The sequence below is a fragment of the Bubalus kerabau genome, chromosome 19 (assembly GCF_029407905.1).
Source record: "Bubalus kerabau isolate K-KA32 ecotype Philippines breed swamp buffalo chromosome 19, PCC_UOA_SB_1v2, whole genome shotgun sequence".
Lineage (NCBI taxonomy): Eukaryota > Metazoa > Chordata > Mammalia > Artiodactyla > Bovidae > Bubalus > Bubalus kerabau.
Window position 1 is genome coordinate 69,780,924 of NC_073642.1, and position 23,787 is coordinate 69,804,710.

Below are 23,787 nucleotides of genomic sequence, written 5' to 3' on the forward strand. Positions count from 1 at the left end.
CCAACCCTCCTGGATGGGACAGAGAGTAAGGTCACGCTTGTGTCCGTGCCCATGACCTTTAAGCCTGTCCCAGGCCAAGGAATGTCCCTGGGGCCATCACCCCATCTCCCAAGGGGGTCCTGTGGGAAGGAGCGGCTCAAGCCCCTCTCCCTGGCCAGCTGCCCCCACCACGCCCCAGCATCAGCTTCAAAGGCACCCCCCGGGTTTCCACACAACATAGGCCATATTGGGGTACCATTTGCTTGAAGTCGGGATCATCGGGTACTGCTCCCTTTTTTATGGTGTTAAAATGCACACCTCCCCAAGACCCTGCTTTCCCCTCTCTGGGGCACATGCATATTTGCAGGAGTGGGACTGCCGCGCCCCTGGTGGTTCCGGCTCTGTTTTCCACGGGCTGTGCCTGGTGCGCCCCATCAGCGGTGCACAGGCTTCCAGTCTGAAGCACGTTTTTTTGTTTCTGAAATTGATCTAGAGCATGTTTAGCAGGTGACATTTGGCATAGTTTGGTTTCCAAGAGAGCTGCTGCATACTAGAGAGAAAGAGCTGAGAGTCCGTCAGAACTGGGCCCTAAGGGACCACCCAGAGAACTGGGCGGCTCCAGAGCACCCCCAGGCCTGGACTGACCTCCAGCACCCCACACTCTGCTCAGGCACCCCGTCCAGCACAAGCGGGCAGCCACCCCACTCCAAGGAATGCCTTGTCAGGGCCACCTGCCCTGGAGCCTGGAGAAGAGACAGCTCCTGCCCCGTCCCCCCGCCCAGGCGCCAGGCCCTGTGACTGTCCAGCCCACACCTTCAGGGCGGAGTCTACTGGAGGGGAGAGCAAGGCCCCATCCCTCCCTGCTTGTGCCCCGGTGCTGCGCGGCAACTTCTCTCTGCACCCGCCAGGTGGCGCCCGAGGCCCGTCTCGCTGGGCTGCTTAGACACCCTGGCCCCCCCACCCACCCCCTGCCCAGCTGTCCCAGGCTTGCTGTGTGACCCCTGGCAGGCTACCCTCTGGTCCTCTCAGGTCCAGGGCCTGGCGGTGGCTAGAGTGTCTGTCCTAGCCAGCAGTGAACCCTGCAGGGTCCCAGTCCGTCCTGGTGGTCAGGCCTGCTGCATGGACGGTGCTGCTGGGCAGACAGCTGTGCAGCCTGGATGGCCTGCTTGAGGTGTGGGGCTGGGGTGAAGCCGTGGGCACAGGGGCAACCAAGGCATTTCCTCCGAGTCCCTGGCGAATCCTGCCAGAGGCAGGTGAGGGACACCTTCCCTCTCAGGTCGTCCCCGGGCCTCCAGGCAGGCCGCCTTGGGCGCGGGAAGGCCAAGTGCGCCCTGCCAGGGAGTCAGCCACATGCTCCTCCATCCGCCACCCAGCAAAACGAGCCACAGAGTTGAAAAGCAATTTTTATTGAAGAATTTGGAGGGAAAGTCTCATAATAGTAAAAATACTAAAGTTGAGTATAAAAAACGCCTTGGTGCAGCGCAGCATCTGGCCAGGAGGCGCACAGGGCGCACGACGGCCCCTGCAGAGGGTGCCGGGCAGGGCCGGGCGACAGCGGGAGTGAAGCTTCTAGAAGGACAAGTGCTACCGGGGGGAGCCATCGGGGAGACGGTCCCAGCGGGAAAGGGGCGCAGGGAGGGCTTTCTCCTGAGATCAGAAACCCCAGTACGCACAGACAGCGATAGGTGGCACCCGGCCCCTCTATCTTGCCGGAGCCCCAGCCCGGCCTGATCGTGGGGGCCACCCTCCTGCAGCCTCCGCTCAGCCCCTCCCAAGCGAGAGGGGGCTGGGCCAGCACCCCACAGCCAGACGGCTTCCAGGGCTGCGGGGTCGGGGGAAACGGGGGCAGCCGGGGACAGCTGACCGGACGGACGGATGGAGGGGCCACAGGCAGGGCCCATGGGGACCCGCGTGCACACGGCTGCAGAAGTCCTCGTTTTCCTACAGGAATCTAATCATTCCAAAGGCCGAGGCAGCGTCTGGAGAACTGGATGAATAAATTAAGAGAAACCGCAGGACGTCTTCCTCCCAAGCAGGCCGGCCAGGGGCACTCTGCCCCAGTGCGGGCGGCCCTGCCCACGGCATGGGGTGCCTCCCCATCCGTGTTCGAGGATGGCGTGGTTCCACTCAAACGCATCCAGAAATAAAAAACATTAAATACAGATCCTCCGTGCGAGGCTTCCTCCCAGTCCTCGGAAGCATCGTCCAGAGCACGTGGCTGCCCGTGGCGGTGTACTGAGCTTGGCCCAGTGGGCCCCTCAGGCCGTGCCGCTGGCCGAGTAGGAGAACTGGGGGAAGTGGGGCCTCCGTTCGCTGTCCACCCCCTCCATGCTGTCGTCTGTGGACAGGAGGGGCAGCTCAGCTCCCGGGCACCGGGGAAACCAAGGCAGGCCCTGAGGGCTCACCCCCCAAGACTCCACAACAAGCCTCAGTGACCCCCGCCCCCACGATCCCGGGACCAGGGGACTGCGGCCCTGGTGCCCACCCTGCAGAGGGAAGTGAAAAGTTAAGTCGCTCAGTCGTGTCTGACTTAGCGACCCCATGGACTGCAGCCTACCAGGCTCCTGTCCATGGGATTTTCCAGGCAAGAGAACTGGAGTGGGGTGCCATTGCCTTCTCCCCTAACAGGAGAGGGAGCCACCCAGTAAAATGCTGAATAGAATTCTATTGTCTCAAGAGGTGGGGTCGGTGGGGAGGGCCACCCTCACCTTGGTCAGGTGGCGTAATGGTGATCATCTGGGCCGTGAACTCCTCATCAAAATACCTGGTGTCCGTCTCAGATGTGACCTGAGGCTTGAAGGGCGGGCTGAGCTGCAGGAGGTAGGGGTGGGTTACAGGCCTTGCTCCGCGCTACCCGGCGCACCTGGACCCAGACACAGCTCCCCACCCAGGAGACAAGCCTGTGGCCAGGCCTTCCCCTGCCTGGGTGCCCTCGCCCTTCAGGGACCCACCTGCAGGGCTGCCCACCTCACTCTCGGCCCCGGGCATCAGTGGCCAGGCAGTGTCAGGCTGCAGAGGACCCACCATTGCAGAGGATTCGAGGGCAACTTTAAAGGGCCAGGCTTATGGGAGGAAGCAAAGACCCCCGTGTGCTCCACCCTGGACCGGGGTCAGGACTGCCTGGGAACTAGCAGCAACTAGCAGGCTGGGTCTTGCTTGGGTCAGGGCTGGCACCAGAGCCCTCAGAAGGCAGGGCCAGGGCCAGGAGGCAAGCAGGCCCTGGGGCAGGATGCTGGCTGGAGAGGGGCACAGTCGGGGAGCCCCGTCTCAGGGACAGAGGTCCAGCTGGCTGTGTGCAGCCTGCAGAGAAGGGGTGCGCTGGCAACAGGGTAGAAGCGGGCTTGAGGAGAGACACCTAGCAAGCCTAGGGACCAGCTCCCTGGGTCTGTGAGCCACGCTGCCAGCACGGGCCAGGGCCTGGAGCTCGTGGGTCCCACGGAGGGCAAAAAGCAGAGAACCACGTGTGCAGGAAGCATGCTGCCTCAACTCTCGAAAGCCTCCTCGTGTGTGGGGGTGTGAGCAGGTGTGAGGGGTGTGAGATGTGAGTCAGGTGTAAGCAGGTGCAGGTGAGCGGGTGTGCTGGCTGGGGCACAGCCCCACGCACCTTCTTCTCGTACACGTCCTGCCACACGATGCTGGCGAAGAATCGGTGCTGCATGATCTCCTTGGCATCCTCAGAGCCCCCACCAAGCCTGGGAGGGGAAATGGAAGCCAAGGTGACCGGTCGTGCCTGCCGGGCCCGGGGCCTGGGGCTCAGGCTGAGGCTGGCTGCCAGACAGCAAATAACAAGAGCAGCCCCTTCCACGGCAAAGTCCAGCAGGTGTAGGGCACTAGGTGGGCAGGAACTATGAGCCGGGCAGGGTCTTCCTGACCAGGTATGAGGGGCCGCCCTGCCTGGGCCAGCCCAGGCCAAGTACATCACACACAGCCACCAGCAAAGCCTGCTGAGCATTTCCTGGGGGTGTCGGGGGACAGGCAGCTGGAGGGCGGCTCGGGGCAGGGCTCACCGCTGCTTGGGGTCCTTCTTGAGCAGCCCCGAGAGCAGGGACTTGGCCTCCGGGCTGAGTGTGCGGGGGAAGCGGATCTCCTCCATGAGAATGAGCTCAAAGAGCTTCTCGTGGTCCTGGTTGTAGAAGGGCAGGCGGCCGCACATCATCTCATACATGACCACGCCCAGCCCCCACCAGTCCACTGCCCGGCCGTAGTCGTTGTCCTCCAGCACCTAGGGGTGCAGGGCACGGGCTCAGAGAGCACAGGGGACATGAGGACCTGGAGGGCGGGAGTGGGGAAAGGCGGGACCCGGGGACGAGGGCACGGCGGTGCGCACCTCGGGGGCCAGGTACTCGGGGGTCCCGCAGAAAGTCTTCATGGTGGCGCCGTCCTTGATGCCCTCCTTGCACAGTCCGAAGTCGGTGATCTTGATGTGCCCGTCCTTGTCCAACATGAGGTTCTCCAGCTGCAGGAGTTGGCCTCCAGCTCAGCCCGCCTCCCAGCCACCTGGAGCCCCGGCCCCGCCTCCACCCCGCTCCCCTCCCCACTCCCCACCCCGCCCCGCTTCTCCTCCCCACGTCCCTGCCCCAACCCCGCTCACCTCCCCCCTCCCCAGCCCCGGCCTGGCTCCCCTCGCCCCTCCCACCCCAGCCCCGCCTCCAGCTTCTTCCCCGACCCCGCCCACCTTGAGGTCCCTGTACACCACGTTCTTCTCCGAGTGCAGGTAATCCAGGGCCGACACAATCTCGGCGCCGTAGAAGCGGGCCCGGTCCTCGGGAAACACCCGCTCCCGGGACAGGTGGAAGAAAAGCTGCGGGACGAGAACCCTGAGCCGGGCCAGCCACCTCGGCCAGGGCCGCAGGGCAGAGACCCTAACCCGGCGCGGAGTGGGGAGGGTGGCCCCCCGAACACCCGGGTCTCAGAGAGGGCCGCCCTGGGACAGGGCCCTACCTCGCCCCCGTTGGCGTACTCCATGACGAAGCACAGGCGGTCGTGTGTCTGGAAGGAGTACTTCAGGGCCTGCGAGGGAAGCAGAGCTGGAACCTGGCCCTCGGCTGGGCAGGGGTCTGCCCTGTGGAGTGGGGGACCCCCAGCTGCCCCAAAGGCCACGCCCGAGGACCAGCAGCTGCAGGTCCAGTGACCACGTGGAGATTCCCCTGGAGTGACCACGTGGAGACGTGATCCACTGCCCTCAGGCGTCAAACCACAGGCAGCCTCACTTCAAAAGAAAGGCTTCTGATGGGATGGCCCGCTGGCTCCTGAAGATACAGACAGGAGACCCTCCCCCACGCCCTGCTCCATCCCCCATCCCCAGGGAGAACCAGAGGGAGGCAAGCATCCCCAGGGAGAGCAAGTCTGGATCTCTGCAGGACTTGAGGGATCTCTGCAGGACTTGAGGTGGCTGGTACCCGGTGGAGGGCGTGACAAAGCCTGGCCTTCTCCTCACAATCCTCTGGCCAGACAGAGGGGAAGGCGCAAAATGAAGCGGAAGAGGCAAAGCCACGCTCATGGTAAGTCTGGGCAGACAAACACAGTGCCTGCTCTTGACGCCTCACGCTTCTCATGAGAAGACATCTTAGGGACAAAAGCACCAGAAGCCTGACTGCTCCTCGGCTCTCTCCCAGCGTTAGACCAGGTGTCCCCTGGAGAGTGGACACCATGCTGAGCACAGTGGTCCTGGGGACAAGACTCCAGAGGCTGGCCCGGTCGCCTGACTGCTGACCTTCTGGAGCGCGGCCAGCCAGGCCTGGCGGCTAAATCCAGCCAATGCTTTGCTGCTCCCAAGGGCTCAGAGGGCTCAGAGCTCGGGGGTTTTCCATACATCCCTCCTGGGCCTCCTGGACAGGGAGTGCCATGAGCCTCCCAGGGGAAGCAGAGGGGTGGGCGTGGGGAGTGCAGCCTCCCAGGGTCTCAGCAGGACAGAGGGAAGCCGGGAGCCCCTGCTCACTCTGTGTACCCCCACGCCCTGCACCTGGCACCGCCGTCCGCCCCTCCTGCAAGCCCGCCCACCATCGGCCAAGCTCTGAGCCTGCCGGGTTGGCAGGGAGGATAGGCTGGGGTCCCGGCGCTGCGCATCCACGCCTCCACCCCCAGGGGCATGGGGGGCACTCACCGTCAGGAACGGGTGCCGGGAGTTCTGGAGAACGCGGTTCTCTGTGAGCGTGTGGGCCACCTCGTCCTGGAAGACAGGCCCTGCTGAGCCGCCTGCCTGGCCCCGCCCAGGCCCCGCCCCCAGCCCCAGCCCCTACCTTGGCCACGATGACCTCCTTCTTCAGGATCTTCATGGCGTAGTAGCGGCCTGTGGCCTTCTCCTTCACCAGGATCACCTTCCCAAAGGTGCCTTTGCCCAGCAGCTTCAGGTACTCAAACTCATTCATGGTCTGAGGGCAGCATGCAGGCGCCAGGATCAGGGGGCAGCACGGTGACTGCCGGCAGCCCAACAGCGGAGGGGGGGCTGGGGTCTCCGCGGACAGCCTCGGGGCCAAGCACAGTAAGGCCAGGGCAGCGGGCAGGGGAGATGGTCCTTGGGGGTCCAGGGCTCAAGGGATATTGCAGGGCTGTGCCCCGACTGGGAACGCTAGGGTTTGGGGGACGAGATAACGGTACCCAGGCCTTCCTGCACCCAGCGTTTCTCCCCTGCTTCCGTGCAGGGGCTGGGAGGTGGGATGTGGGGGGGCCGTGACTGCAGGGTCCCGGGCAGGGCTGGGGCTTACCACGCGGTGCTTGGGCTTGGCCAGCGACACCTCCATCTCCTCAGCCCCCGAGTTCTCGCTGGGTGAGCCCGACCGGAAGTCCATCGTCTCCTCCTCCTGCCTCTTGAGCCCGTCGGCCACCGTCTGGATGGCGGTGGTCCACTCCTCCCTGCAGGACGCTCAGGTGAGACCCCCGGCTCTGCCTAGGGCCCAGGACCTCCCCGGCCGCGGTGCCTGCGCTCCCTACCGCTCCTCGGGCGTCTCCACGTGGAACGTGCGCTCGATGACCGTGGTCCACTGCAGGCAGCGGATAATGAAGGTGTTGGGCCGCGGCCGCTCCGTCTTCATCAGCTGGCATTCTAGGGGCAGGCAGCACCTGTCTGCACAGCGTCCCAGCCCACCCACCGCAGGCCAGACCTCTCCAAGCCTCAGTCTCCCGCCCTGTAAAAGGGGGCCAGAGCGCCCCTTCCAGCTGGGACCCTGCTGAGAGCTAGGCAGTGCCCCTGAGGGGGTGATGCGACCGGGCGAATCCATCTCCATGGTCTATTCTTTGGTCTCTGAGATCTCCAGCTGCCCAGGACATGGTCCTCAACCAGTAGGAGGGTGGGGGGTCTGGGGGGCCTGAGGAGGGGCTGGCGGGGTGGAGGCCTCTGGGAGAGCAGCTCCCCAGCTTCCCGAGCAGGAATGTCCCAACCCCAGCCACACAAGGACCAGCGGGCTCCCTGTCTCAGCGCAGGGCCAGACCTGGGACGGAGGCTGATGATGACGCACCCTCTGGAGAGGCCACCCGTCCACTCCAGAGGCCACCTGGGCTGACCCTCCCCACACTGCTGCCCGCGACCCCGGGTGCACGCAGGAGCAGAGACAGGCTGGCAGGCCTGGGAGCGCACGGACGTCTAGAGCACGCGTGCCCCAAACACGCACACCTGCAGCAAAGGAGCTGCGGGTGCGCCGGGCCCGGCGCGGGGCTGCGTTCCAGCTCGGCCTGTGTGAGGCAGGAGGGGCCTGGGGCCAGCGCAGGGGCCTCCGACATTCCAGTGTCTAGGCCCTGGCAACCGCGAGGGGCCCCGCCAGGCTCAGCCGAGTGCAAGGAAGCAAGGAACGGTCTGCCAGGCTAGGGACCAGGGCAGGGGGCTCCGGGGAGGGGTTGGGGGGGGGCGCAGTGCTGGGGGCCCACGTCTACCCCGGGCAGCGGAGGGAGGAAAATCTGTGCGGCAGCCTTCTGGGTCTGCACACCCCCCTTCCAACTCACTCCGCCCGTCAGAGACCACCAGGAGTCCCCAGGACCCAGGTGGTCAACCCCCATCCAGGGCCTGACTTCTTGCCCCCACCCCGGGAATCCCTCCCCAGTGAACAGCCCCTGCCACAGAGGCCCCTGCGGAGCCGCCCAGCCCTCCCTCTCGGCTCTGCTCCGGAGCTCCTGCTCCTGCGCGCCTATGGCCTGCCTCAAGCCCCTGCCCCACCTGCTGCTGGAAGCCCCTTTGGGTGGTGCCCACCTCCCATATGTATCCCGACGGCCCCCACACTCCCCTGTGCTGGGTTTGGGCAACACTCCCGAGAGACCTCCTCCCCCATGAGGTGGCAGCTGCCCAGCTGAGCATCCTTCCCAGGCCCAGCCCCCAGCCCGGCCCAGGGGGACGCGTGCGGAGCCCAGACGTGGCCATGGGGCTACCGGGAGGGGGATCTGCCTCCGTGGCCCCCCCGCCTCTGTTCTACCTGCTGCTTTGCTGACACCTGAGGAGCCTGGGAGGAGGGCTCAGGGCTCATGGGAGCCAGGCCCTGGTAAAGCACCCCAGGGAGCCCCCAGCCAGGGCCTCGTCAGGGCCAGGGCCTCTGCTCCCCCCGTTGGAAGCCCTGGGGTAGGGTGTGCCGGCTGGGCCTCCCTGCAGCACGGACAGCCCAGGGACCAGGCCGGCCCCACCCGGGGATCTGCAGGCACAGAGGCTGGGGGATGGGCCATGATGCTACCCGCCCCCACCCTGCACCACAACCCCGATCTGATGCGGGGTGGAGGAGCTGGCAGGCCCCGTGCTCCCACGGCTCGCGGCAGGGAGGGTGGGGGGCTTATGAGGAGCCGGGGTGGGGGAGCTGGCGGACCCGGGCTGCCAGGGCTCGCGGCAGGGAGGGTGGGGGGCTTATGAGAAGCCGAGGTGGGGGAGCTGGCGGACCCGGGCTGCCAGGGCTCGCGGCAGGGAGGGTGGGGGGCTTACGAGGAGCCGGGGTGGGACTGGGCCCGTGTTCTGTGCCCCAGCAGAAGGTGGGTGGGCCCCGGGGCCTGCCAGTCAACAAGCCATCACTCACCCCCTCCCAGGCCTGCGTCCCGGGCTGGAGGCCCTGCCGGGCCGCCCGTCCTCAAGCCTGGGTCCCCCCGCCTTGGGTAGAGTCGCACCTGCCGTCCCCCTGCAGGTGCATGAGGCCATGGCAGCACTTGCTTTACAAAAAACGCGCCCATCCGTTGAGCCTCCTGAGACACCCCGGGCTGCACTGCCGCACCCACCCAGCCCGCACCCTGCTGAGGTGGGCACACGCGCCCCCACAGGGCCCGGGCCTCTGAGAACCTGTGCTGGGAAGACGGAGGTCCCCGAAGCAGGGCGCTCCGGCCTGCCTCGGGCCTGGGCCTTGGGGAGAAGTCCTGGGGGCCCGTCAGCGCTTCCGGGGGGAGCACTCCACCCCCAACAGCCCCGGGCCTCAGCTCAGAGACCCCCGCAGCCAAAACCAGCGACTAACAGTCCCCGAGGGCTGCCGACCCGACACAGAGGCCGGGGGGCCCACGAGGGACTGCAGATGTGCAGGGACCCCCACCCCTGGCTGCCACGCACTTACGGGCCACGGAGAAGTTGTTGAGAGGCGACTCGCGCTGCTCCAGGTCCTGCGGCCGCTCCTTGTAGCCGATGAATGTGCCGTCGTTCTTCAGGAGGAAGTAACGCGGCCGCCACGTCTTGATGTACTCGCCTGCGGGCGCGGAGGGCGTGAGGCTGGGCCGCTGCACCGCACCCACACACCCTTATCCCCAGGTCGAGGGTAAGGCCAGGCCAGGCATGGACCCCGATCCCCCAGGGTGGAGGGCAGGCAGGCGTGAGGCTGGGCCGCTGGGCCCACACACCCTCATCCCCAGGTCGAGGGTCAGGCCAGGTCAGGCACGGACCCCGATTCCCCTGGAGTGGAGGCCGGGTGGGCAGGCGGGGCTTGCTGTGGGAGAGCACCCACCTCTGATGGACAGCCCACCCCAGCCTGTGTTGGAAAGGGGGTCAGGTGGGCGCCTGGACCTGATGGAGGCTGGCCCAGTCCTAAGGGCCCTCCAGGAACCTGGCGTCCAGCGCCGAGCAGCGAGCACCACACTCAAGAGTGAGACGCCCGGGCTCGCCTGGCAGACGCGAGTCCACCCTCAGCAGGTCCCCAGGGTGGGCGCCCGGAGCAGAAGCCCCTGCCCGCATGATGACCCTCCTGCCGTCCAGGGGAGCCCAGCACGCTGTTGTGAAGCCAGGCCTGGAAGGCCCTGCGTCCTGGCCCGTGGGTCACCCAGGTCCCCGGGAAAGTTTCCCCCCAAGTTCTGCAGCATCAGCCGTACACGCGCCAGAGACTAGAGCAGATGTCCTCCGTGACGTCCCAGCGACTGCCATTTTTCATACTGACACCCGGGAAAAACGTTTCATTTCCATTTTGCCGAGCAAGGAGTTTGAACGACAGCGGAGAACTTACTAATTAGGCACCCGCTTCGGCAGAGGGCCACCGGGCAGCGGAGGGGAGGGGGCCAGGCTTTCCTGGACGCGGCCACCTGCAGGCCGAGCGGGGCCCAGACCCCCTCCCCTTGCCCGCTCCTCTGCCCCAGCCCACTCCCATCCGGGGCCTCTGGGGGATGCGAGGGGCGTCCAGGAACTCCCCGCTATCCCCCAGGGATTGCAGGCAGGGGTCTCCACCAGGCCCAGACGCTACTGACCCACCCGAGAGGGCCCAGGAGGCAGCCAGTGACCTGCCCCCACTCCGGCAGCGTTTAGCAGGGTCCCCACCCAGTCCTGAGACCCAAACCCCAGGGGAGGTGGCCAGCACGGTGCTTCCTGTCCCAGGACTGGGGGCCCCTCGCCAGCCTGTACCAGCGCTGGGGGAGGAGGGCGGGGGTGGGGGACAGAGCTGGCTGGGGGCCGCCCGCCCGGCACTCACCCCACCCGCCCGCCCGCCCGCCACTCGCCCCACCCGCCTGCGCGCCAGTCTGGAGCTGTCGGCCCCTGATGGAGAGCCTCCCGTCCCGCCAGCTGCCGCTCCCCGGGACGCTAAGTGCGCTGGGAGAGCGATGCACGCCGCATCCGAGCAGCCCCCAGATCCATCTTCATTCACCAAATGCTGCCGCCCCCACCGCGCCCAGCGTGGGCCCCCAGCGCCGTGCCCCACGCAGGCCGCCAGCAATACCCCCCATGCCCCAGCCCAGGTCTCAGACCCCGCCATCCCCAGCCGCGGACCCCACCCACTCTCCCCCCACGAGCCCACCGCCAGGGCCACGGGGGGTCTGGGACCCAACCCGGGCAGGTGGGGGTGGCAGGGACCACGGGCCGAAAGAAGCCGAGGGGCAGGCACTCATTATGGACAGGCCCGTGAGGAGGGGTCCCGGGCTGGCCGCAGGCCTGCTGGGCCCCCCGCCAGCCCCGCACCCAGTGCACTAAAGGGGGGCCAGGCAGCCCACAGTGGACACGACGGCCGGAGGAGGTGGCCTCTCGCCGCACCCGCCTCAGGCCCCCAGCAGCCGGCGCACAGGCCCCCGGAGGAGGAGCAGGTCCCCTGCTGCAGTGCGGGGACGGCAGGAGGAGGCCAGGGCTGAGGCTCGGAGACACACAGACCCCGTTCTTCAGTCTCTGGGACACTCCCGCCTGCAGACGTCCAGCCAGGCGGTCACTCGGGGGCCGCCAGCTGCGACCTGGGCTGTGGCCTGCATGTGAATGAGCTTGGCACAGACAGGGCGTGGGGAGGGCCGCCGGCCACGCCATGCTGTCCACTTGGCCGTAACACTTGGAGGCCGACGACGGGGGAACGGCAGGACAGACACCCCCAGCCCGTGCTGGGGACAGACAGGGAAGCCCAAGGCGGGGACCCCTCCTCTCCTGCCCCCCAGGGCCCCCTCAGCATCCCCATGTACGGTCTGCCAGCAGGGCCCTCCCACCACGCCAGCTCATCCCCAGGAAGCAGCTACAGGACTCCCAAGGAAGGGTCGGGGGGGGTTCCTCTCCAGCATCTCTGGCCTCCCACAGCCGGGCCAGGGACCAGCTCAGGGACAGGACGAACGCAGGCTGACGGCCAGCCCCCCACATCCCCCAGCACATCTCCCAGTGTGAGTCCCAGCACGGGTCCCAGCGCACTGTGGGTCACGGCACCCAGGCAGGAGACCCAGAGGCCGAGACCCGAGCTGTGGGCCCTGGGGAAGCAGCACGCAGGCTCCCAGAACCCGGGCGTGCCACGGGCACACCCTCCCCCGCTGGGGGTCTGGCCCCTCCGAGCCCCACCCCGAGCCCCCCGCACGGGCCCCTGAGCCCGTCCTGAGCCCCCAGCTCTCGGGGAAACTGCTGGATGAACGCACTGCCACGGCAGTGTCGGGTGGCAGGCAGCGGCTGGCAGGGGGCCAGGCAGCACTACGCTGCTTCTCCAGAGCAGAGCAAGGCCCAGCAGGCCCGGGGAGCGGGCGCCAGCTGACAGCCCTTCCCGCGCGGTGCCCCCACCTCACACCCATCGGCCACTGACAGCCACCGCGCGCCCCAGCCAGCCAGGCCCACAGACGGCCGCGTCCCCACGTCCGCAGGCCCCATCCCACCGGCAGGACACCCAGCCATGGACGGTCAGCACACGCCGAAAGCCGGCGCCAGGGAGGGGGCACAGCCCACCCCAGCGGAGCCCGGGTCTGCGCGCAAACACCACCGCCGGCCCCTTGCTCCTGGGGACGCAGCACTCACAAGGTCCTCCTGGGGGCACACGGGCAGCTCGGAGGAGCGGAGAGGATGGGCGTCCAGTCCTGGCCCAGCGGAGGTGATGGGGGGGAGGGGTGCGCCCCCACACGGGCCCTGAGCCGTCCCTGGTGGCCCGCAGGCACAGAAGGGGGAGCGTCATGACCAGCCGCTCCCTGGGGAATCCGAGGCCCAAGGCAGGGGCTCTCGAGGTCCCAGAGAGACGGCTGGGGGCCACAGTCAAGGTCCTGCTGCCGGGCCGGGCCCGCTTCTGGACAGACTGAGAAGCCGTGAAGTCTCTGGTTCTGACATGGAGTGGGCAGGGCCCAAGGCGCACAGACTGCAGAGGAACGCAGGGAGGCGGGGTGGCAGACAGGGGTGCAGTCGGGGGGCACGCTGGGCCCCCCCTACCGAGGCAGAGCAAAAGGCCCCGGGGGCTGCCCTCCCACTTCCCGCTGCCCCAGGGCAGCACCGGGCCTCCGGGCCTCTTGCCAACCACGACCCACCACTGCCCTGCCTGCACGCCCACCCAGCCTGGACGTCCACCAGCCTGGCCATCCTCTCTGAAAACCCCGCCTCCGCCTTGGGCACCACACATCACCCACTGTACCGGCTAGAGAAAACAGCTGCCCTGACCCCGGCCCGCACGCATCCGGCCGGCACTGGACCCCAGGGAGCGCCCCCACCCCGCCCTCGCCTCGGAGCTGCCCCCTGGCTCCATCCCGGGGCCTCTGCCCGGGACATGGGGCCTCCTGCCCAACCCACGGCCCCGCCTCTCGTCTCCCTGTCCTCCAGTGGCTGGATGACCCTCACCCACATCACCGCTCACTCAGAAACCTCGCCCGCCAAATGGCCGCAGCCCCATTGCCCAGGGGCCACCATGGACCCGAAGAGTTCTCCGTACGGCCACCCGCCAGGCCTCATCCGCCGCCCTGGGCCTGCGTGGGCGCCCAGCCTCGCTGCTGCAGGGGCGTCTGGGGGCCCGCGCTTTCGGGATGGGAGGTGGAGGGGCAGCCCACAGGCCTCTCAGTCCACAGCTTCCTCCCTCAGCTGCTGGCCTCTGGGTCCCAGGCCCGGGCCCTCGGGCAGGGCTGCCCAAAGTCACACGCACGCACGTGCTGGGTTTCCACAACGCTCCCCCAGGGACATACCTCTCAGCCTGTGCCAAGAGCCCAGGATGGACCCAACCAAACCCAGGAAGGTGCCAGGCTCCGCGGGGCAGGGCAGAGGAGATGCGCACGGGGAGGGGAGTGAGCAGACGGGCGGCGCCGGCTCCCGGGGGGCAGCGGGGCCTGCCCTGTGCCCACGGCCCCCACCCGCCGGCCCAGATGCTCAGAGCGGGCATCTAAGCGAGCCCGGCCTCCCCACGGCCAAGAGGCTCTGAGCACCGACGTCCCCCCAGGAGAGAACACCACCCGCACGGCAGAGGGGTCAGCGACCTCGGGACTGTTGGGGCCCCCCGCCACCCAGCCGCCCGCCGCCGACTGCTCCCTAGTGTGGAGCCCGTCGCAGCGGCCCCTCTCCCATGGGCCCCCCTGTGACCAGCAGGCGCCCGGCCCTGCCTCCTCACACTCCCAGCCACACCCACCCTGGCCCTGTCCCCTCCAAGCTCCTCAGAGCCCCCCACTCAGGTTCGCCATGCACCCTGCACCCCAGCCTGGGGCGGAGCAGCACATCCTTGCGTCCAGAGGGCTCCTCTGAGGTCAGCCCGGTGTGGGGCCCCCGACCCTGTGGATCCTGCTGAGGCCTCAGGGCAGGCAGGCCCAGCCAGGCCCAGAGGGCAAAGCCCGGGGTTCAGGGGGATCGGTCCTGGGCGCACACCCAGTGCCCCCAGCCCCCAGCCCCAGGGTTGGCAGGAGCAACGGTACACGTAACCAGCCCCCCCATCAATTCCAACATTCCTGAGACAGGAATCTTATTTCTGACGGTTAGGGAGCCGTGTGACACAGGCGAGAAGGCAGGGAGGGTGTGCGGCGTGGGGCACATGCGGGCCCGAGTCGGGGCCCTCTCCCAAGCGGCCAAAGGGGGCCAGGTCTGGGCCAGGGACCCGCCCGGGGGGCGCACGGGCAGACACCAAGGGCACCCACCCCGTGGGAGCAGTCACGCGAGGCCCCCGGGGCAGCTTCGGGCCACGAGCCTGGCCGGGGGTACGCCCACACCCCCGCCGCACTTCTAGGAACTGGCCTGACGCGCCCTGGCCCAGGCTGCCCCCGAGGACCACGCCGGGCGGGACGCCCTCCCCGACCCTGTGGGGGCGCTGGCTGTGCTCCCAGGGGCCAGGACCCCCGCCTGCCAGCGTGGGCTCCCAGGGGCCAGGCCTCCCCGCCTGCCAGCGTGGGCTCCCAGGGGCCAGGCCTCCCCGCCTGCCAGCGTGGGGCCAGGAAGCAGACAAGGGCAGCCTCTGAGTCTGGGGACCCGGGGCGGGGGCGGGGATGACCCCTCACCCCCAGCGCAAGGACGCCGGAGCTTCCTCTTTTGTTGTTTGTTTTGAAGGGAAAATTCAGCCTGCTCACAAAACAGGAAGCTCGGCCCCACACCGGCCCTCCGGCCTCAGCCTCAGCCACACGCCACGGCCCCAGGTCACCACCGCCCGCGGGCTGGAGGCGCCCCTCCAGGCACGGCCCGCCCCCAAGCGCCGGCTCCCACCCTTGGAGCTGGCTGTCTGCTCAGGGCGGCCCAAGGGGACCACCAGGGCCAAAGCCACGGCCCCCGTGGCGAGACGCGGAGGGAAGCTGGGCACGCCTTGCTGGGCCAGACACTGGAGCCCAGGGATCCAGCTCAGCTGGCTTTCCAGGCCGGGGCACACAGCACAGGGAGCGGCCCCCTCCCCTGGGGGTCCCACAAGCCCCGTGTTCTGGCCAGCAGAACCTCGGCCTCCTAGAGAGGAGCAGGGCTTCACCCCCACGGCCCCGCCCTGTGAGAAGCTCAGGCCTGCGATGGGTGGGAGGCTGTCAGCACGTGGGACCACCATCTCCCGGGCCTAGAGCCAGCAGAGGGAGTAGGTGAAGCCCAGGGCGGCGGCCAGAAGCAGGAACCGGCCAGGACTGAGGTGGGGGCGGGGCAGGCGCCAGCACGGCCCAGAAGCCCACTCCCCACCAGGAGGACTGGGAGCAGCTCAGCGAGCTGGCAAGAGCCTGGGCCAGGGAAAGGTCCGGGCCAGCCACCGGCTAGGGTCGGGATAGAGGCAGGCCTGAGGCGCCCCCAGGACCAGACCCCGCCCCCGCCCCAGCCCGAGGAACGCAGGGCCCCGCCAGGCGGGACTCACTGAGGGAGTGGGGGCCAGACCCAGGAAGGCTCCTGGGCAGGAAACCCCGTGCCCCCAGGCCGGCTCTCCGCCCGCCTCTCAGCCCCACAGCCCTCTCAGCCCCACAGCGTGGGGGCTCCTGCTGGACTGCAGGCCAAGTCCAGGCAGCCCTGCCTCCTGGAGGAGGGCTGGTTTTTCGAACTGTCCACCTTCAGAAATCAGACAGCACACATAGAAGACAAAATCTTTGCGAAGCTGCCTTTGTGAGCCACACTGAGCCCGCCGTCCCCAGCACCTGCGGCTGGAGCTGAGAGGCGACTGCCCGCCACTCCGGGTGTCCACCCACGGCTGGGGGTGTCTGCCCGCCACTCGCGGCATCCCGCTTTGCTCAGGGAGTCCGCCCACTTCTGGGACATCCACTCATACTCGGGAGTGCAGCTGTCTCGCAGGAGCTCTGCCCCCGGTCCCTGCAGCCCCACTTGGCCCAACCCTCGTCCTTCCGAGCCTCTAGCAGCTTGGCCGCAGGCTCCCCGGGACGCCTGGGGACGCGGAGGCCCGGAGGCCGTGCCTGGGTGCCGTGGGGCAGTGGCGGATGCTGGCCGCCAGGCGGGCTCTCCTCTGCCCGCTCGGCTGCTCTGGGCCAGAGCACGCTGTCAGTGAGGCAGCCCCTGAAGGGCGGGGCAAGGAGCCGGGCCCGGGGGTCTGTCCTACACAGATCCTGGCCGCCCGCCCTTCAGCTCTCAGGCCAACACCTGCTCGGCTCCTAAAGTGTCTTCGCCCTTTGCCCACCGGCCCACAGCATCCCCCTGACCTCCATAACAAGAAGCACCGTGGGGGCACTCGGGGGTCCGTGAGGAGCTGGAGGACAGTCAGAGCCCCCCCCACTCAGAATCAGACCCCTGGCGGTGGGGGTGGGGAAGGGAAGGTGGAGCCCCCTGCCCACTCCCGACCCGGGCCCCCACTCCACCCAGAGCCACCCCACAGGGGGCCTTGGCATCCTCCTCCGGCCGGTCCTGAGAGGTGGGGGCAGGGCAGGTGGGGAGCACACAGGAGCAGCTCACACCGCCCCCTCCCACCCACTGCAAGGGGCTGGACGCGTACAGCCACCGGACGCCCAGGACGTGACCCCCAGGACGGAAACACAAGTGCCCCCTGCAGCCCAAGAAACGGCACCGCCACAGCCCGCCAGCCCCGAATCAGGGCCACGCTGGATCCCCCGACCCCGGCCGTGACCTCTGCCCCTTTTACCCTTTCACCCCAAAGCGCAGCACACAGGAAGAGCCCACACTTGAAGGGAGAACAGATGTGTGGAAGACGCACGGATGTAGCGAACAAGACGGTAGTGACACCGGGGTCCCCCAGGGGCACTGGGGGGGGCCGTGGGCATGGACCCGGGGCACCCCCTGCGCGAGGCACAGCCCCTCCTGGGCCACAGCGGTCAGTGCTCCCCGCCACACCGCACACAGCCCGGTGAGCATGTGAGCCAGAGGCAGGGCGGACGCAGGACCTCTGTCAGGCCTGAGGCTGGCTGCGCTCTGCCCAGGTGCCGGGGGCCCACCCCTCCAGGCCCGCCCCCCACTGCTCCCACCATTCAGACAGGGACACAAAGGCCTGAGGACGCAACACACTTGCCCGTGGAGAAGGACACGGTGACGGGGCGCTGCCTGGACGCCCCCTGCCCCTCCAGAAGGCACACATCCTGAGTGGCCCTCTCAGACGCACCCAGGCATCAGAGGGGCGCTTCTACCCGAACCGGGCTGGCCAGTGGACACCCCAGGAGCTGGGCCAGGGGCCCCGGCAGCCCTGAACCCTGGGCATCTCCCAGGTCAGTCCCTGGTCAGTCAGTCGACGAACGCTTGCCAAGGATCAGAGGCCCTGGACCCCAGGGTGTGTCTGTGCTTCCGCAGGTGCAGAGGGGATGACAGGGACCCGGGCTCAGGCCTGACCCCGAGGAGGGCGACAAGGTGAGGAGACAGGGCGGGACCTGGCGGGGATGGGGGGGTGGGGACCAGGAAAGGGTCAACGCTGGGGGAGGGGACCCAGAAGGCCAGCCGCAGCAGGAAGCCCTGGGGGGGCCGGCCACGGACCACAGGCCCCTGCAGCAGCCCCACCTCCATCCAGAGGCCGAGCACTGTGCCCCCAACCGCTGCTGGAGCGAGCTCTGAAAGCTCACGCTGACCGCATCCGTGACCCCTGATTCACCCAGGGTCTCATCTCCGTCTCTCCTGTGCTTCCCAACCTGCTCCGCGGGGCGGCTCCTGTGCATCCCGCAACACCCACTTACACTGCAGCTCCCCAGCTGCCCACCTGTGCCTGAGGTCCCTCTCCCAGTGGCCTGTGGGATCCTGAGGTGGAGAGGAGACACAGTCCCCGGAGGGCATGCGTGAGGAGTGGGGGCTAGTGGCTAGCTAGTGTAGGGCGGCCAGAGCTCTGGGAGGGAGTCGGTCTCCAGGAAGGGGAAGTTGGGGGAGCAGGTGGTGACTAACCAGCCCCCGGCCTGGAGCAGGAGAGCACGCCCTGCCTGAACGCCTCGGACACCTTGACCTCCGGCCCGTCCTGCTCCCGGGGCCTGTCCAGCCTCTATGGGACAGGAGGCAGCAGGGCCGCAAGGCAAGGGGCCCAGGCCCAAGCTCCCATCCCACCAGCTCTCTGAGAGCCCCTCCCTAGGCACATGGGCGAGCAGGGGGCAGGCTGGGCAGGGGCCAGGGCCTGGCAGCACCAGCGTGAGCCTGCCGCACGCCGGGCCCCGGGCAGTGCAGAGCCCCCTCCTGCCCACAGCCCAGCCGAGAGGGCCAGGCCTGCCAGCCCTGCCCTGCCCTCAGGAGCCCTCGGGCAGTGCCCTGGGCCACCAGCGTGCCAGGCCTTGGACGGGCCCCAGTCCTCGCTGCCTTCCAGGAAAACGGGTAGTTCTCCCCGCCCACAGTCTCGGCCAGGCGGCCGCTCCATGGGCTGCACGCCGGCCTGGGGTGCACATTCCCACCCAGGAGGCCCTGCGGGGCCTGTGTCCCCCAGGCTGCAGGGACGTCAGGCCCCGGACGCACCCCTGGGCTGCTCCCAGAGTCCAGGGAGGCCCTGCTCCACCACCCCCAGAGTCCAGACCACCCCCAGCCCCTGAGGAGCCGTGGGCCCAACTCGGGGTCCTCACGGGCCGGCCCGCGGGCACTGACCTCGCTTGTGCAGCCAGCCCTCCTTCACGATGGCCACGTCGTTCATGCTGTTGTGGCTCCCGCGGGCCAACACGGCCCAGACCTCACTCTCGTGCCTCTCAGCGGGGTCCGCCCCACGCCCGGCGGGCCGCCGACAGCCTCTGGAAGGAGCAAAGGGAAGCGTGAGGCTGTGCTGGGCCCGGGGAGCACGCCTCGGAGCCTCAGGGGAGCCCGAGGCCCTTGGTGCCTGGGGCCTTGGCCCAGGCGCGCCTTCCCACGTGACCTGTCCCCCTTAGCCTTCAGAGCTGCCGCCGCCCCCCACACAGCCTTCCCACCCTGGCTCCAGATCCCAAGTCACTCACATGGCTCCCGGGGCCAGGCCTGCCCTCCCCCCAGACTGTAAGCCCCCCTGCCACCACCCCTCCCTGACCCTGAAGCTCTCAGAGCTCACTGTCCCCCTCTCTGACCATTCCCATCTCCCCTGACCTTTGTACAAATTACCCCTGTCCCCAAAAGGCCCCCCATGGTATACCCCAGCCTCCCTAACCTGCCAACCCAGCAGAGGCCCTCTCTTCCAGGCAGTCGCCCTGACTGCTTCGGCCCACACCTCCTGGCCTCCCCAGTCCCCTGGCGAGGGCACCCAGGTCTCCCTGTCCATGGTGCTCCTGCCCCGAGGCGGGCGTTCCCGAGAAGGACCCAGGCCCCCTCCTCTCCGTCCCAGACTTGGACGGAGAGGAATTCCAGCGTGGAGAAGGCAGGGCCAGTGCAGGCGGCTGCTGCAGACAAGCCGGAGCCCTCCAGGGTGACACGAAACCCCTCACACACCCACCCCAGAGAAACCCCAGGCCCCTCCTAAACCTCAGCGCCCCCGCCGGCCTGAATCCAGTTCATTCATTCGGCCGACATGGACCAGGCATCTCTGGTTTTGCCAGGCTCAGCTCTGGGCACTGGGGACAAAGAGAGGTTCAGACGAGCCCTGCCTGTGAGAAGCATCCAGTCCAGGGTGGTTACAGACCCATAATTACAGCATTCGGGAGGCAACCAATCAGGAACGGGGGGACTGTGCAAACACAGAGGCCCGGCGCCCGCCCTTCGGAGGCCCACCAGCAGCCTCCTCGTGAGCAGACACTTTGGCCATTGATCCTGTGTGGCCCACCCCTCTGCTCCCCTGTTGGACGAACTCCTAGGCACCCCTCAAAACCCAGCACCCACATCACTGGTTCTGAGCATCCTGGGAAACAGCATCCTCCCCACAAGCAGTCCTCTCCCCTTCTAGTCGGGCACCCAGGAGGGTAGGCCTGGAAAGACCTCTCTGGGGCCCTCAAGCTGGGCAGACACCCCTAAGTATCTCCAACATGGGATACACGTACATATACACTCTTGCTATACACACTTCCTATACGCATCTCCCACAGCCCACCTTACTGGGCTCCTGGAGGAAGCCGCTGTGCACTGTTCATCCTGGGCTAAACCTAGAAGGGCAGGAAGACCCACTCTCTGGTTTGCGTCTGATATAAAGGAAGCCGCTCTTTGACCCCCCTCAGCAGGCCCACGGGCAGGCGTGGCAAGTGAGACCGGAGAAGGGACCACCAGGGCCGGGACTCAGCCAGCCTGGCACGCACAGGGGGCTCTGGCGACAGTCGAGTGGGCATGGCCTAGAGGCAGAGGGCTGGACTCAAAGACCTCTGCACCCACGGGGCTGAACGGGTCTGCTGCTGACAGGGCCAAACAGCTGTCTAGAGCCCTGCGTGTAAGAATATATCTGCACACACACACACACAGGGCGGTGTGCCTGTCCATAGAAAGGCGCACACGGAGCCGGGCTGGGCTGCCTCCCACAGGGCGGGCAGCTCGAGGGGACCTCTGCTTCCCCTGCTTCGGTCCTGCAAGCGCCTTCACCACGAAGGTGAATTACTGCTATGACTGTTCAAGTCACGACCTTCCAAAAAAATAATAATCTCTGCTCCGAAAGGCCCCCTCCCTTGGCCTCCAAAACACCCGTTTATGAACTAGATGTTCAGCTGGGGGGCAGGGAACAAGCCCCACCAATGCACCCCACTCTTCACTTGAACCAGAGGCCCTGGGCACCTAGGAGTGGCCTGAGCAAGGTGGGAGGGGGCCAGGGGTGAACGTCGGGGGGCTTCTCTGGCCACAGAACACAAGCCCACAACCCCAGCTCTGTCCACCAGCCTGCGGGGACCCAATCCCACCCACCAAGTTCACCAGCTGCCCCGGGACCCCCCCCAGCCTGGGGCAGGAGCCCAGCCTCTGGTATGGGTGGGCAGCACTCACGAACCCACCCAGCTCCGGAACCAGTCTCAGGGCCCAGGAAGGCTGTAGTCCTTTGTGGGAGGGCCTGGGCACCCAGCCACCACGGACAACTTTTTGTCCATGGGAAAATGAAGTCCCTTCCAAGGGCCCACCCACAAACTTGAACGAGAGCCGGGTCAAGTCTTTTCCCCGGGCCCCCGAGCACCCAGTGTGCGCCGGGATCCCGCTGGCAGGAGCCCGGGGAGCCCTCTGCCGCCACGGACCCCCGGCCCCGGCCCCCGGCGCGCGGCCGCACCCCTCCGCCCCGGCCCGGGCCTCGCCCGCCGGGGCCGCTTCCCCAAGGTCATGCGGGAGGCCGGGGCCGGAGGCCCGCCGCCCCGCCGCCCGCTCGGCCCGCGCCCTCCCCGCCCAGGCCGCGCTCGGCCACTTCCTGCTCCCGCGCCTCCATTCCGGCCGCGCGCGGCCCGCGCCCCGGCCCGGCGGCCGCGAACAAAGCGGCCCGGCCGCGGGGAGGAAATCCGGGCCCCGGCGGCGGGCGGCGGGCGGGCGGGGACTCACCGGGCGCCGCGTCCGGCGAGAGCGCGGGCCTAGCCAGGCCGCGGCCTCCGGCGCCCGCTGCTCCGCATCCCCGCGGGCCGGCCGGCCGGGGCCGGGCTGGAGGCCGCGGCGGGCGCTGCTGGGGCGGGCCTCGCGCGCCGCCGGGCCCGGAGCTCGTGCGCGGCCGCCGGCTCGCTCCTCGGGATGCGCTGGCTGCGCGGCTGCGCTGGGCCGGCCGCCCGCCCGCCGCGCTCGGCCCCGCCGGCCCGCCCTCTCCCCGCCCCGCGCCCGCCCCGCCCGGCCGCCCGCCCACATCCGCCTCCGCCGCCCGGGGCGCCCCCTCCGCGGGGAGCGGGAGCGCGCGGCGGGAGGCCCTGGGGCCGGGCCGGGCCGCCGGCGGAGCCCGGCCGCTCCCGCCCCTCCCCGGGGCCTGTCTCCGGGCCGCGGCCTCCCGGGCCTCGGTTTCCCCGTCTTGTCCGGCCAGCCCGCACTTCTCGGACCAGTCCGCCCCGACCCTGTTAACAGGGCCTGCGTGGGCTGAGCCGCCTGCTTCGGACTCCCTCCGGCGGGAGGAGGGCTGGAGTGTGGGTTAGTCTGACTTTTAGAATATGCCCCAAGCTGGGGAGCTGTTGGCTCGAGGGGCCACGGTGGGCCTAACAGACCCAGTCCAAGGCCCTTTGCCTAGCGCAGGCCCCTTGCGGGTAGGGGGCCGTGCAGGAGGCTGGCTGGAAGGTGGGCAGTCATCTGTCCGTGGGCTGAAGGCTTGCTTGGGTCTGGGCCTGGGCTTGGCCCTCATCCCTGGTGGGGGTCTTCCAGAAGCTCCCCTCCCCAGAAGGAACACACACACATCTGGCAACTACAAAAGCAAACAGGGAACTCACGTGGGGACCAAGGCCCGGGGAGGGGCGCCACTCAGCACACCTGGCCTGGAGGGACCCACCTGAGTCGGTAGAGACACCCAGAGGGGGTGCAGGAGGACAGGCTCCAGGAAAGGGCCGTGACAGCTTGAGGCAGCCCGGGGTCCTCCCTGATGTCCCCGGGGGCCCCGGACACTCACGGGGCGCCAGGGGCCAGGGAAGGGGCCAGCATGGCGCTGCAGACAAGCCCCCACCCGACCCCTCCCTGGGCCCGCTGAGCACAACCTTTTCCAACAGCTGCCCCTCCCCCCACCCCCCAGGCCTCCAAGTTGACGGCAGTCCCTTTGGGAAAGGAAGACTTGGGCTACCTTCCTGGTGTTGGTGTGTATTTGGGGGAGGAGGACATTTTTGTTCTTCCTCCAGAGTCAGAGTTTTAGCCTGGTTGGGAGGGGTGGGGTATAGACACTTCATCTGGGTCAGAGGTAGAAGCAGCTGAGCACCCAGGGCAGCGTCCGCAGCTGTCCCTTCCTCTCAGGGCTGAAAGAGAAGGACCAGGGACACTCACTCCTCCGGGAGAGGACGCAAACCTCTGAGCCTCTGCCCCCGACACCCCCACCCTCCCACCCCAGCGAGCTGCCCCAGCGCTGAATGTCCACCCCCAGGCCCCCGTCTGCAGGGGCCAGTGGGGAGGCCTGACCGGTCTGGGCTGCTGGGGCGCCTGACAAGCACTCACCCCCCCAAACCCTCCCCTTGGGCCCTCTCTGGGACCATCCCCCCCACCCCTGCCCACCATTCTCCCAGGAGGGCTTTCCTCTGCACCCGCCCCCCTATCCTGGGCTGGCAATGCCAAGGAGAAGGCAGGGAAGCCCTGGTAGCCTCGAGGGGGGCACTGGGGGCCCGGGAGGGCGCCCTCTCCTGGGTCCTCCGGTGACTCGCAGCCGCCCTCGCCATCAGAAGACAGACAGCGTCTTGGCCAGGAGTGTCTCTGTGGTGGTCAAGCCTCCTCGGCCTGGCCTGTGTCTACGCGGTGAGCCCCACAGCCATGCCCTGCAGCATAGCTGGGAGCCGGCCCTGTGGCTGGAGCTTCTGCGGGCAGGCCCAGCGCCCTCCTCTGGCCTCTGGAGGGTGAGCAGAGCCCCTCTCCTC

At 68.3% G+C, this 23,787-nt stretch overlaps 1 protein-coding gene across 1 annotated transcript; it reads right to left on the bottom strand.

Moving 5' to 3' along the window:
- Positions 1 to 1,369: 1,369 nt before the first annotated feature.
- AKT1 (AKT serine/threonine kinase 1) lies at positions 1,370 to 22,037 on the bottom strand. Its single transcript, XM_055555840.1, has 14 exons — positions 21,806 to 22,037; positions 18,998 to 19,137; positions 9,486 to 9,614; positions 6,910 to 7,021; positions 6,684 to 6,831; positions 6,219 to 6,350; positions 6,083 to 6,148; positions 4,921 to 4,989; positions 4,655 to 4,780; positions 4,307 to 4,435; positions 3,987 to 4,201; positions 3,584 to 3,671; positions 2,688 to 2,790; positions 1,370 to 2,317 (listed from the first exon to the last, which is right to left on the bottom strand). Exons 2-14 carry the CDS (start codon positions 19,041 to 19,043, stop codon positions 2,238 to 2,240), a joined length of 1,443 nt encoding a protein of 480 aa, XP_055411815.1. The 5' UTR covers positions 19,044 to 19,137; positions 21,806 to 22,037; the 3' UTR covers positions 1,370 to 2,237.
- Positions 22,038 to 23,787: the final 1,750 nt, after the last annotated feature.